This window comes from Cervus canadensis, chromosome 30 (genome assembly GCF_019320065.1).
Source record: "Cervus canadensis isolate Bull #8, Minnesota chromosome 30, ASM1932006v1, whole genome shotgun sequence".
NCBI classification, from domain to species: domain Eukaryota; kingdom Metazoa; phylum Chordata; class Mammalia; order Artiodactyla; family Cervidae; genus Cervus; species Cervus canadensis.
The window spans coordinates 36,191,840-36,206,077 of NC_057415.1; the positions used below are offsets into that span (position 1 = coordinate 36,191,840).

The 14,238-nt window shown below is 43.2% G+C and overlaps 1 protein-coding gene across 11 annotated transcripts in view; it reads right to left on the minus strand.

Moving 5' to 3' along the window:
- TNC (tenascin C) overlaps nucleotides 1-14,238 on the minus strand; it is a 100,354-nt gene that overhangs the window by 26,116 nt on the left and 60,000 nt on the right. For 4 of the 11 annotated variants that reach the window (XM_043453180.1, XM_043453175.1, XM_043453176.1 and 1 more), the window contains 5 exons: nucleotides 12,897-13,169; nucleotides 11,362-11,634; nucleotides 8,417-8,692; nucleotides 4,677-4,949; nucleotides 2,857-3,129 (listed from right to left, as the gene is read on the minus strand). The exons of 1 other annotated variant lie outside the window; for it this stretch is intronic. In XM_043453180.1, coding sequence (XP_043309115.1) covers nucleotides 2,857-3,129; nucleotides 4,677-4,949; nucleotides 8,417-8,692; nucleotides 11,362-11,634; nucleotides 12,897-13,169 — 1,368 coding nt within the window. The remainder of the gene's footprint in view (nucleotides 1-2,856; nucleotides 3,130-4,676; nucleotides 4,950-8,416; nucleotides 8,693-11,361; nucleotides 11,635-12,896; nucleotides 13,170-14,238) is intronic. 6 more of the 11 variants (XM_043453184.1, XM_043453182.1, XM_043453179.1 and 3 more) reach the window with 5 other exon arrangements.

The window sequence follows — 14,238 nt, forward strand, 5'->3', positions numbered from 1 at the left end:
TGTGGTTTCCAGTTTGCATCTGAACTGGAACTGAGTGGAGAGGCTGGGAGGCTGCCTGGCTGGGAAAAGTGAGAGGGGGTGAGAGGGGGTACATTCTGAGGCTTGGAGGGGGGTTGCCTCCCTGGCTTCAGGGTGCGGAAGGGGTATACGATTGGGGTGGTGATGGGGCAGGGTAAAAGAAATATTTGAGGGTCCTCACTATCCCCAAGACAGGCAGCAGGAACATCCAGAAGAGAATGACAGAGTCATCTTACTCTGGTTTTGGATTTTGAAGTATTTTCTTTTCTCTTCTGGGAACCATCCAGATGGTACACAGAGACGTGTTAGCATTTAACTTCCCAGAGGCAAAAGAAGCTCCTCTGGGCTTCCCAAAGGGGGACCAAAGTCATTGTGAAGAAGTGGTTCAATCCGTGAAGAGGAAGAGTAGCCACTGTAAATGCAGAGATTGACAGAGGAGGGAACAACCCATAACCTAAGGGTCTATCAGTAGGGGAATACTTAAATAAATAAGATAGTGGGAATATATCTGAGATCTATTAAAAGCAAGGAACACACACACACACATACACACCAATGTGTGAAAGATTGGGTATGTTAATCACTGTGCCAATAAAAAGGTGGGAAAAAAAGAGAGAAGATAGACTTAAGTCTAATCTTGTCTGTCTGTAAGCGTATTTCTGCAGAGATTCAGAAGAAAGTAGTCATACTGACTGCTTCTAGTTTAGCAACTTAGTAGTGGGGACAGCAGAATAAGACCTCATTGTATATCTTTTTTTTTTAACCTTTAAATTTTCAACCAAGTGGACCATTTAAAAATGTACATTAAAAATGTACATTAAGGTACCCAAACATAGTATCAGCTAATACTGTTACAATGGGCAAGGAAAAATATTCAACATTCCTGATCTGAAGTGAATCTCTTGGCTGACCTTTGAGTTAGAGCCCATTGGCCAAGTAAGGGGACAGATGCTCAGAGGGGAAAGGAGACTTGCTCAGGAACAGGGATCAGACTCCAAGGGATCTGCCCAGAGGCTTTAGGCTTCACCACTTGGATACACTGCCTCCAGCCACCTTCTCTGCTGCGGGGGCACTCGGGGCTGCCAGCCTGTGCGTAGGGAGTGAGAGGAGGGGCGGCGGTAGCTTTTATAAGGAGAAAGGGGAGCAGAAAGAAGGGTTTACAAGGAGAAAGAGTGAAAAAACGAGAGGGAAACTTTCTGAAGCTGATGAGGTGACCGAGATGTCTACTGTGCTCCAGAGTCACCTCTCCTGTCCAAGTACCAGAGCACACGTGTGTACACGTACATACACAGACACAGACGCATCTCCTCAGCTGTGAAATGCAATGCCCCAGAGAAAGAAATCAAAGAAAGGGCTATCTTACAGAGCCTTTTCTTTTGTTCTTAAAAAAGGAGCTCATGATTATTTGTTCTCTTTTTTGCTTTAAAACTGCAGAGCCTCTGGGAAAAAAAAAGATCAGCAAAACAAAATCAGTGATCAGAAGTAAACTTTGAAAAGCAGTGTTTATAAACCAGGGTCAAAACCAGCCTCTGCCTCTCATCTAAAGTTGTTTTGTGGGAAGCCACAGGGCGGAGGAGACGGGGACCCATGTCCCGGGAGATAGGGTATCTGTGTTAATAAGAAACAGGGTATTTCCTCTGGCTGAATTACTGCCTGGATCTCAGCATTTCCTCCATGTCTACAAATAGCAATTTTTATTTCTACAGGTGGCTTCTCAGAGCTCATTTGGTCCTGAAAGTTGGCTTCATAAGATACTCTGGACAAAGGGAAGGTATTGACTAGTGTTGTGCTCTTTGCAAGTCAGAGTTGGCAAGCGTGTATAGTAATTGGTTATGTTATCTAGCCTGCCTCTATTTAATAGTAGTAAAATAGCTTGGTATTTAGGTTCTACCTCAAATCTGTCTGTGTGACCTTAGGCCAATCACTTCACCCTTCTGGGTCACAGATTCCTCATGCATAAACAGAAGGGTCTGGGATATATCATTCCTCAGGTCCCTTGTACTGCTGCTTCTGGTTTTGTGATTGTTTCCTCTGGTTCCTCTGAAGCAGCTGTCTCTAGCAAATACTCCATATCTGTACCTTCCTTGGTTTCCTGAAGGAATTCACCCTACCTTACCATTAAAGGTCTGTCCTTTTCTCTTTAAAGAATCATGTTAATCTTAGTATTATCATTTTAAACCATCTTGTTATGACCATCTTCCTTTATTCTTCTGGAAAGAACTCATATTGAATAGAATTTTCATTTCTGCCTCTAGTGCCTTTTAGAGTTGCTGTGAGGATAAAATAAAATGTGTGAGCCTGCCAAATCTACTAACCGCTTCTTTTTTCCTTCTTGATCAAGGTACTGACTATTCACATGTAGGATTTAATAAGTATTCATCTTTAGAGGTGGAGGTACCACTTCTCCATTATACCTTGCATAGTTTGAACAAATGACCAAAGAATATGGAAGTATATCTCTGGATAAAACATGATAACAGGCAGAAAGAAGGGTCTTTGGACTTTGAGGAAAAAGCAGTGATTGTAATGATTATCTTAATGACAATAATGAAAATGTTACTGGCTCTCATTAGCTCAGCCCTTGCTATGTGCCAGGCCCTCACTATGGGCTTTCCATGAATCATCTCATTTAATCCTCACAACACTATTAGGTAAGTGGCATCATACTCTTTTTGCATAAACACTTAGCCGCAATCACAATAACAATCATCCAGTCTATAATCAAGAGTCATGATTCAAACACAAGCTTGTCTGCATGCAAATCTCTAATAATTTCCCAGCCCTGTGAAAGGAGGAACAGAGAACTTTTCTCTATTCTCTCCCATTTATATATGGTACCTGTTGTTGCTATGGCAGTGACTGGCTGGGATCGCCTTCCACTGCTTATTCCATAGAGCTCAATTTCATATTCAGTGGCCTCTCTGAGACCTGTTATGTCCCTGGTTCGTTCAGGGGCAAGTAGGGTTATCTCCAGTGGCTCGGACTGCTTTTTGGTATCTCTGATTTTGAGAACAAAACTGTCGAAGACTCCTTCATCAGCTGTCCAGGACAGACGGAAACCGTCTGGGGTGGCATCTGAAACCAGAAGGTTGTCAACTTCCGGCTCGGCTTCTAGAAGGGAAGAGAATGGTGGAAGGAGGAGAGAGAAGATCATTCAGCAGCCCGTGCCATAGTCTCTCTGGCGGGGGTATTGATATGCAGTCATGTCCCGGCTCTCAGAGTTAGAAATGTCCTGAGATACCGAAAATAAAATGATTCAACATGGACATGTCTAGTAGGTCGAGGAGAGGAGAAAGATGGAGTTGATACATTCAGTACAAGTCAAGTGGGTGCTTACATGTGTGAGTTTTGTCTAAAAGCAGTTCTATAAATCCACATCTGGACTCAGCAAAGACCCCTTCCCTGCATTATTAAACAAGTTCAAAGCCAGTAACTTGTTTACATTTGCTCTCTGTCTGCCAGGGCTGAATGCCCATGTCTGTGAGACCTTCTTCTTTTCTTTTTGCAAAGACAAATAAACCAGCATTAACGATCTGTAGAACTGCCCATGATGATACAGCTGATTATATTTCCCTTGATCTTGAGCATTTGGCTTTTAAAATGTTATAAATGTTATGCTCTTTTTCTTGGAGCTGCTATACTAAAGGAGGCTCCTACTCTTGACTGGCTTGCTTTTTGTTAACCATTCAGTAAGTGTTCAGATGGTAGAACTAAGACTTGGAACCTCTTGTGCTACATACTTTAGACCCAAAGTTGCTATCTTGGATTGCCTTAACTAGACAAAACTCAATGTTAAGATAGATTTAGAGCTGAGTTTCCCAAAGTACACTTAGAGCAAACTATATCTATTTGATCATCATCCACTGTCAAATAAATGTGGGAAATATTTCCTGGGTAAGTCCCTCTTGGAGAGACGCATGCACTTTACAATGTTCTCTAAAGCCTTGTGGTCAAGGATCTTGTTAAACTTATGTTTAACTCCGTGTTTCCGAAATTTATTTGAACATGGAACTTCTTTATTAAGTAGGACCTCTGAATATGGAATTAGTCCCTTCTAGAAAGACTTTGGGAAACACAGATTTTTGACTGTTAAAGTAGTTCATGCTATATTTCTCTAGGAATTATGAGTGTGCAGAAAATGATGGATTTAGTCTGTATTGAGGAATCTCAATGATATTAGTGTTTACCAGTATAAGTCCACAGTTGGTTTTCCAATGACAAGCCCACCTGGCAAGTTTGGCAAGACCACAGTTGAGGCCTTGAGATGACAAATACAGTAAATAAGTTTTTGAAATATACTCCTTGGTATATTTCTTTTGAGAAGGCGGAAATGCAGCTGGGGACCAGCCGGATGAACACAGAGGAGGCTAACGTGGAGGAAACACACAAGAGCTACAGACAAGACGCGGTCAAAGGATTCGGGACACCTAGTGGAGACATTTCGACGTTTCTGGAGTGGGAAGAAAGGAGCACTCGTTAGAGACGTGAGACAAAGAGAGTGCTGGGGGGCGGGGGGCGGGGGGGACACAGAGACTAGGCCACATCTATGGATTAAGTAGGAAACATGGACAAGAGTGTTAAAACCATGGCGATCTCATAGATGGATTACACGGAGGGAACCGGGAAGAGGAGAAAATGGCTCGCTTGAGCCAAAATACCTGTAATAATCTCAGCCCTCAAGGGCTTGGTTTGGTGCCCTTGGGTGAAGCCAGAGACCATGACCTCATAGCCAATGCCAGTTATAAGGCCTCTGAGCTCCAGCTTCCTCTGGGTTCCTGAAAGGGTGAATTCCTGGGGGTCCAGCAGCTTCCCAGAATCCACCACCGTGACTAGGAAGCTGTCAAAGGCATTCTCCGATGCCATCCAGGAAACTGTGAACCCGTAGGGATTAATGTCGGAAATGGTTAGGTTTTCCAGAAGGGGCAGGGCCTCTGAAAGAAGGGAGGGGTGAAAAGAACTCAGGTTAGCGGTGCTGACTCTGCTGGGACAGCACAAGTCTCCACGAACACTGATGAGATACACAATCAATCATCAAACGTGTTAACGTGCTCAGAAAATGCATCTTTGGTAAGAGCTTAGCAGATGCCGGATGATGTTGTCTTGTGTAGATGTCTTAACAAGTCTATGAGATGGATGTTATTCCCATGATACGGTTAAGAAAACCGAGCTTCAAAAGAAGTTGACTGACTTGGCTGAAGTCGCAGGGCTAGTATGTGACAGAGCAAGGTTCTAGCTGGGTCTGACTCCAAAGGCCACGGATTTTCCCCAATAAAACTGAATATCTTGTAATGGGCTTGGACTCCTTTGTCTATTTCCCCCTAACTTGTGGTCTTGAAGAAGATCAGCTTATTTATTTATTTTTAAAACATACTCCCTTTTCAGTGTATTTTATGTGTTTCTATTCCACTTCTAGATCTTATTTAGAATTAAGTTGGCCAGGCCAGTTGGTGATGTACATCCTCACCAGCTGAGATAAAGGGATGAGGTAAGAATTTTTTGTGTGTCCAAATTTAACCAATTATGATTATGGCCTAGTAAGGAATACTAAGATTTGCTAATTCTTTCACTATTTATTTTCCTGGATAAAGGTAGGATCTTCAGTAAATTCTGTCATTATTTATTCATTCATTCACCAAACATCTGTGTCTCAGGTACTCTTATAGGTGCCAAGGGGTCTTTTTACACATTGAGATTCCCTGCAGGAGTGAGCTTGTATCAACTGGACTTCTGTTAATAATTCTCAACTGACAAGGCTTCATGTCTGTTATCCTATTGAACCCTCATAATGACACTGTAAGTAGATATTACTGTCCTTTCTTCTCACCCATGACAACAAAAGAAGCAGAAGATCAGGGATTTCTCCATGACTCAGTAGTAAAGGCACTTCCCAGGTGGTACAGTGGTAAAGAACCCGCCTGCCAATGCAGGAGACGTAAAAGACATGAGCTCAACCCCTGGGTCAGGAAGATCCCCTGGAGGAGGGCATGGCAGCCCACTCCAGTATTCCTGCCTGGAGAATCCCATGGACAGAGAAGCCTGGAGTGGTATGGTCCATAGGGTCACAAAGAGCTGGACATGACTAAACGACTGAGTGACATGTCCACTGAGTGGCTGAGCTGAGATCCAGCCTAGGTCATCTGACCCCAGGTTCAATGTTCTTTCCATACCCTAAGCCAGAGTCTAACTGGTCAACCCCATCGGTGCTAGCAAGACCTGAGGCATAAGCGAGAGCACTGGAGAAGGTCCAGGGCCTTCCCTCCAGTGAAACAAAACGCAGCAAGAGTTTGTGTGTTTATTTTTATCAGAGCGGGCGTGGGGGTGGGAATTCCATGGCCAAGGCTGCTTTAGCCACATCTAGTTTAGAGCCTGCTATTTCACTGAAGCTAAATGCAAACATTCAAAGAGATAAATGACCTTACACTAGTGCCCAGAGTCTAATACATGGACTGTAAAGGAAAACGTTTTAAAAAGACATGTTCGGTGACTGAATGAACAAGTGAATGAATGCCCTCACCCCCTAAGCAGAGATTTAAATTTTGTCACAGCTTGGATTTCCTGTACTTATTTTGAACTGCATGGTGTTTGTCTTGAGGCTTAAAAAAAATGAAGATCTCCTCTAAATCATAACTCTATCAAAGGCAAAGATGAAATCACATATACTGTGCTGACAGACTCCTTTGTCTGCAAGACAAGGGTCTCAAATTCTGCTGCAGAACTTTGTTTAGATATGTGGCGCCTTTCTCTGATAACTGGCCTCCGCAAACTTCCAGGCCATCAAAGCAGAGAATTCCAAAGAACAGGAGGGTGTTCAGGCTAATTAGTCCATCAAGGGCTTGCTATTTATAGTCCCTCGTCTTCAGGTTTTTTTTTTTTTAAATCTCTTTTAAAAATATGCTTCTTTTAAACTGCAGAGTAATCCAGGATTAGCTGAGACAATGCTGTAACTGGATCCAGGATTCCCTAAACCAGCTCTCCCAGCCCCTCTTTCTTCTCTCTGTGGGAGACCCTGCAAGAAGCTACAAGTAAGGGCCTGAGGATCTGCTTCCAGCCATGCTTTCCCTCCTGGGCAGTGAAGTTCTCCGTCATCTGTCAGTTCCTTACCCTGCCCCACTAAGGACTGATCATATTCTGCATTTGAAGACAGGACAATTGAATTCACTTTAGACAACTGTACAGAAAACATTACCTCTCTTTGATCTTACAGTAAAAAAAATTGTAGTGTTCTCTTAAAAAATAATAGGATAGTCATGACTGCCAGATCTATTGTTCCTATCTAGGCTGTTGTTTTTATTTATTTTTTTTTATTGTTGTCATTGCTTATCTTTAAGAACCCTACTTTTCTCATACTGTTGGGAGACAGAGGAAAGGACTCAGCATCTGTGAAGTGCTTCCTGGATGCCAGGCAGTTACATTTCACCATATCCATTAAATCCTGAAACTGCCAGAGGTGCCTGTTAGTATTTTGTTTTCATACGTATGAGAGTGGGGTTTCAGAGAAGTTAAGAGCTGGTCAAGGTTATGTAGTTAAAAAGATGTGGGAGAGAATTGGAAACCACATAGGCCTGATCTCAAGATCCTCACTCTTCTAGGAAACCTATGCTTCTTCCAATTAAATACTTAGTTGATCTTATTGATAAATCTTATTTATGTCAATAAATAGCTATTTATAGCAATTTAAACCTCAAGAGACACCTGGTTTCATGTGAAAATCAGCCAGCAAAGTTGGTCTCCTGAAAATGATCATTAATGGAAAGCAAGAGACTTCTAAATATTTTCTGAGGCTTTGCAGGTTAGAGATTTGGTAAACTGATACCACTTTCAGCCTTTGCCATCGATTTAGGATAATTTCAGGAAAGGGAATAGAAAATTCTTTATGTAATTCAAAGGGAAGAAGTTGAGTTCAATAAATAGATCGGGTTTAATTAAAATTGGGATTTATCTGCTCTAAGGCTGAACCTTCCTTAATCTGTTGTAGATGTCAATTTTAAAAAGTAACCCCTTTATGGGAGAAAAAGTAAATCATTTTATTTCTGAGGCAGTTAGTTTATGGGCGGCTTTACCTAGCATGATTTATGGACAAAATTCCTGCCTTGGGCCATTACCAACTCAAAACTCACTCTCCAGCCAGAATCTCCAAACTGTGAATCAGACAGCCTATAAAACTGGGCACAGAATTCCTCGGCAGCTTTATACGACTGTTGAGTCTACCGTCTTCGTTTCCTAAGAGTGGCTGTGAAGGGTCTCTCTTGGCAATAGCACTGGCTCTCTTTTCATGTAGAAGTTCACATATGGAATGAAGACTATACTGGGGGTTGAATTTCCCTTTAGAACGCCCACCCCCTTTCCTCCCTTCCCCAGTTTAGAATTCCGAGCAGAACCAGAGCCTCTGAAAGAGTACCTGTCACGACAAAGGCAGTGAGGGGCCTGGTAGAGCCCCCCGCCCAGGGGGCCCCGGCCACACTAACGTCATAGCCGGTGTTCTCCACCAGGCCCGTGACGTGAGCGTGCTGGGCGTCTCCTGAGACCGTGAGCTGCTGGGGCGCGTGCAGCGAGTGAGAATCGCTGACATTGATAACAATCTTTGCAAAAGGCCCCGCTTGAGTGGTCCATGACACGTTGAAGCTGTCAGGGGTGATATTGCTAAGGACTAGCGTGCCCAACTGTGGCTCTGGCTCTAGGGGGAAAGGAACAGGGGCAGAGAGAAAGAGAGACACCGTTATTAGAGGGAGCAGATGATTTCTCCAGCATGTAGCCATGGAACATGAAAGTATCAATCCCTCCAAATATTTGCTGAAAGGTAGTGTATCAAGCTGTGTCCACACCTGCATCGGTTATAATGCTAGGAAATATACCACTTTCTCTGCAGGTGTGGATTTGCACTTTTTTTTTTAAACTAGAGACGTGACCATTTGCTGGTCATGAATACAGAAAAGCAAAGAAGCCCTTATAGCAATAGATAGAATTACTGTAAAGATGTATTAAAAGTACATTTTCTAAGGCTTGTGATGGGACACTAACTCTGTGAGATGTTCCAAGACAAGATAGCTTCACATTATATTGAATAATATATCTCACCCTAGAGATTCGTGAAGCGTACTAGCATTTTAAAGGAATGCCGGTTCTGTAAAGAAACCTACTTAATTTCATTTAGCCCAGCATTTCACAGGGCTTCCCTGGTGGCTCAGATGGTAAAGAATCCACCTGCAATGCAGGAGACCTGAGTTTGATCCCTGGGTTGGGAAGATCCCCTGGAGGATGGCATGGCAGTCCACTCCAGTATTTTTGCCTGGAGACTCCTCATGGACAGAGCCTGGCGGGCTACAGTCTATGGGGTCGCAAAGAGTTGGCTACCACTGAGCGACTAAGCATAGCACTTCATGAACTTATTGATGAATGGATGCCCTAACTGAGGAATAGTCTCTGAACATCTCAAGTTGCTGGTGTGCCAGGGAGCATGCCTTAGAAAATGATATTTTGGAATTTCCTGATTTAGTCTTTGATCTGTTTGGATTGTAGAAATTAAAGGTTAATATCCACACAAGAGAAATCCTTTGTAGTATTCAGAAACCCAAATGCATGCACCATGTAGAAAATCTACATCTTACTCTGAATACGATAAAGGTGAAGCTGTCCTCCACTCAAAAATCCCTGGTATATGTAAAAGTTAAAGGAAAACTTGAAGTTAGACTTTGCATTTTCTGATATGAAATTCACTTATTGGATAATTTGGAAAGATGGATGGTTCCACTGAGGTTAAGTTTCTCCTGTCGCTTAAAATCTAGATGATCTGTGATGAGAGCAACTCATTTTTAATGTAGGGGGACTATACTACTAGTTTCAACTGAGACATATGTGGTCTGGCCACCTAAATGCACATTTATTAAATAATACTAACATTAAAATAAGTTCAACCCAGATGTATTTTAGAGAGAAGCGACAGTCCAGGATAACTGAGATACTAGGATTAGGATTTAGTGTTGGGAAGAAGCAAACTCTTTCTTCCAAGGACTCGGATGTTGTTTTGCTGCAGCTCCAGGATTTGGAGGAAAGAAGGGGCTCATTTGGATAAACTTTAAGGGGACAACTGCACAGCATAACTCAACGCCACGTAAGTGGACAACTGCAGAGCGTAACTCGAAGCCATGACGTCTGTAAGGACAAATGGATCTGGCTCAGAGGCAGAGTGTAGCCGGAAGTAATGTCATGGGATTTCCTACTTAGCAATTAGTTTGAGAAGTTAATGATGCTATAGCTTTCAGCTACAGCATTGGCAAATTACCTCAACCACAGAAAAAGTGAAATCCTCCAATGGGTCTCTGTCTGCTTTTTCCTTATATGTTGCTGTGGAAGGAATCTCCCGAATTAAGGATGAATGTTAGGACTCTTTCTATGCTACCGGACGGAAACTGGCAGTGCCAACGCATTAACAATCATGCAGAATAAGACCTGGGTTTTTTCAAGGTCAGCTGAACCTCTAACTGTCTCCCAAAGGATGCAACCAAGTTGAAAAGTGAGATGCAAGAAGAAACTCAGAGAATGGTAGTGAGGGTCCAGTCAGTGTTCCATGCAAGCTAGGGATGTTTTTCTATTACCACTTCTAACCCTTTGAAACAACTTCTTGGCATGCTGTCCCCTTCTGGGAAAAACAAACATTTCCAAAAACCTCATACTCTGAATGTTTACTGCATGCACCAAGATTTGGATAAGATGACAGATGAAAGGAAGACTCTGACACTCTGTTATAGATATCAGTGGACGACAAAACATGCTTGACAGAGTCAGTGTCAAAAAAGAGCAGTCTCTAGGGAATGCAAGCAAATAAAAGTTCTCAAGAATAAGATGAGACCACTGGGTCCTCTCATGTGAGTCTTGGGGTGTGCTTTGGGGTGTTTTTCTCTGCATGCTAGTAACACCACTTTTAAAAGCTTGGTGGAGAGAAAGAGAATGTGGATCTTTGTGACCGAGGAATCAACAATGGCATGCACACACTTCTTTAAATAAGACATGGGAAAACTGATTAGAAAGACCACAAGCAGATGATCATGTTCAAGACCAGATGAAAGGATGGTTTAGAAATTCAACCAAAGCACGCCAGGTTAACTCTATACAGACAAACAGAGCAATGCCAGATGTGAGCAGATATTTAGGAAAAAGAGGTTGACACCAAAGTTCCTTAATTTGGGGTGAGAGATTTTCTTCTAAAGCTCTAGTTGGGGTGGTTCTCTCAAATTTGAGAAGGATCTGGAGGAACAGAAGGGTGAAAAATGGGTCAAAGGTGATTCTGGGGGGAATCCTCTTCAGAGGAAGTTCACTGGACAGTGAAGAACCCATCATGGGAAATACCTGTGGTTGCTTGGACCATCAGGGTCTGAGCATGCTGCCTGCCAATCAGCCCGTGGAGGTGGGCAGTGTAATCAGAAGAAGCTTTGAGGTTGGTGATGACAAAGCTGCGAGATGCCGCAGGCAGAGAATGGACCACCGTCTCCTGGAAGGGGTCAGAATTCCTAACTTCTACAAGGAAGCTATCAAAGGTAGACTCCTGAGCTTTCCATGAGATGGCCACACTGCCCGAAGTCACATTTGAGACAGTGAGGTGGCTAAGGAGAGGCTCAGCTACTGAAGTAAGAAGGAAAAAAGAAAATACGAACAGCATGTCAATGTAAAACTCTATTAGGTCAAAATCAAAACATGTAAGACTAAATCCATAAAGTTTTAACCTTTACCCTCTGATAAAGGAACTTGCCCTTTTTTGAAAACCAACTTGAGCCGTGAGATAGAAATACCTGTGTTTGACCGATTTCAGTAGGTTTTGATGAACTTTCATCTGGTTGGGATGAGAATGAGGTACTGCTGGCTAGCTCACTGTTCTTCCTGCAGTCCATGCTGAGAACAATTTGTAGTCTCATGTAGAATGAGGACAGATCCTCCCTTAGCCTTGGGCAACTTAAAATGAGGGAGTTTGGATTCTGCAATGTTAATCCTTTTCTTGAATTCTCCTAGAATATGGGACCCATTTTTGTGAGGAGAAGAGAATCTCCTGTTTACTCCACAAATAACTTTTAATTTCAGTTTGTGAGGTCTAATTTTATCTGTCAGGAGAAGGCATTGTCCAAAAATGTGCTAAGAATGCTATTTTGAAATGGACAAGGCTCTCCTTTTTGAATTCACATAGAATTGTCTTTTGCTGCATTCCAGAGAGCATCTCTGATAGTGTGTATGTCATAGATAACACAGATTTATGGAGGGCAGTTCACTCTTTGGTTAACCAAGTTCCTTATATAAACACGTCTACTCTGTTTCTGCCATCTACCATTCACTGTTCTGGGAGCAAGCCAGCATGTTCTGGTCTTTTCTCCTAGAGGTGGCCTTGAATTGGGGTGGTCTGAATAGTGTGACTTCCTCCTACACTCATCTGATGAATAACCTTTGCTGACTGTCATCACTTTCCCAATTCAAGGTCATTAAATCATTGGAATGTTGGGGTTTTGGGAAGTCAAAGGCATTGGAACGACAAAAACCATCATATAACACACAATATAATTTTTAAGACCTCTTTGACCAATACAGACATCTTCCCAAGTCCAGAACAGCTCTCATCAGAGTTTTTTTAGTTACTGAGGAAGAGAATTCTTTTTTCCAGATTCAGCTTGGCAATCTGGACCACACTATATATCATGCTGTAAATGTCCTGGTCAGTGATAAATTAGGAAAGTCACCATGTGGGCTGCTGCTGGGAGAGAGGTACCAGTGCTCCAGCCTAGTGTCAGGGAACAGTTACCGCCCTGTGATCTGGGCTTCTGTGGGCGGGAAGGAGTGGCTTCATCCTGCAAAAAAGACTCTGGAGAGAGGGTGTTAGGAGTAGGTGAATGTGCGTGTACCTGTGGTGGCCGTGGCGCTGATGGTTTTGGTCTGCATGCTGGGAGCGAGTCCAGAGAGGTAGACAATAAAATCATTACTAGGGCGGAGCCCTGAGATGTGGGCTGTTCGTTCAGCACCAGAGACGTTATATTCCATGGTCTCCAGGAACCTATTGGAATCAATAATTTCAACGGTAAAGGTCTCGAAGGCACCATCAGTAGCGGTCCAGGAGAGATTGAAACTCTCAGAAGTGATGTCGGAAACACTTAAGTTTCCAAGTTCAGGTTCTCCGGCTGAAAAAGGAGGGGTAGGAGAGAAGAAACAAATAAATCCGAATTAATCACGGGGCTTGGGTTTTAAGACTGTATTTGTTAATAGCTGAGTAGAAAGATCTGACAGTTCAGGGTCAGGGCAAAACGAAGCAATGCTACCAGTCAGTGCCAATAGGAGAGAAAAGGGGGATTTGTTAAAAGGAAGAGTATAAAAAGGAAGGTACAGTAAGTAGATTTGCCTGCTCTGGAGCTGCCACACCTGATCAAGGCCTGCCTGAGATCTGGCCTGAGTGAGGAGAGAGGCTGAGTGTCGACCACAGGAACTGCTCTGCCGAAGCCCCGGTGCTTTGGGAGGCCGCACCTCAGGGATGCTGGCCGTGGGTCAAAAGATACGAGCGCTGGCAGCTTTCAATCTCTTAAATTGCACTCAGGAGATCATGTGTATGTACGTGGTTGCTGCCAACAGGCAGATATTCTCTGCTCTGAGGGAGTTCCCATCTATTCAGATGATAACTAAATAATTCTGATGCCATTCCCCTCCCAAGGTGGTACCTTGAGGCTTCTGATTTTGTGACTTAAAGGGAATTGGCAGTTTGTCAGTGTGATTCTTGGTGTTTTCATCGTGCTTCTGACAAGGGCCAGCTGTTCTCAGATTCTGTTAAAATAGCCTGTCCTTTTTTAACTGCTTCTCCAGGGGCCTTGCCAACCGAGAGAGCTGAGCCAGGACAGGCCATCAGGCAGCCCTGTTCGGCCAAGAAGTAACATTTTGTCTTAGTGCTTTTCTGAGCAACAGGAATAAAACATGCAGAGGGCAGGCAGGAGCAGGGTTTGAAAAGCTCGTATTGTCTCTCTAGCAGGGCAGGAGAAAGCTTTCCCTTCCCAAGAGATCTGGTGAAATGCAGACCAGATGGAATTATGGCTCTTCCTCCCCACAGACCGACTCATCAGAAGCAAGCATGTTGGTATCATTATAAAGAAAAAAAAACAAACATAAAAATACTAAGAACACCCAAACCACAAGATCTACAGAAAAGATGAAAAGTGGTGGGTGATTTCTCTGCCTTCTGAGAGGGAACGGTTTATGGACATT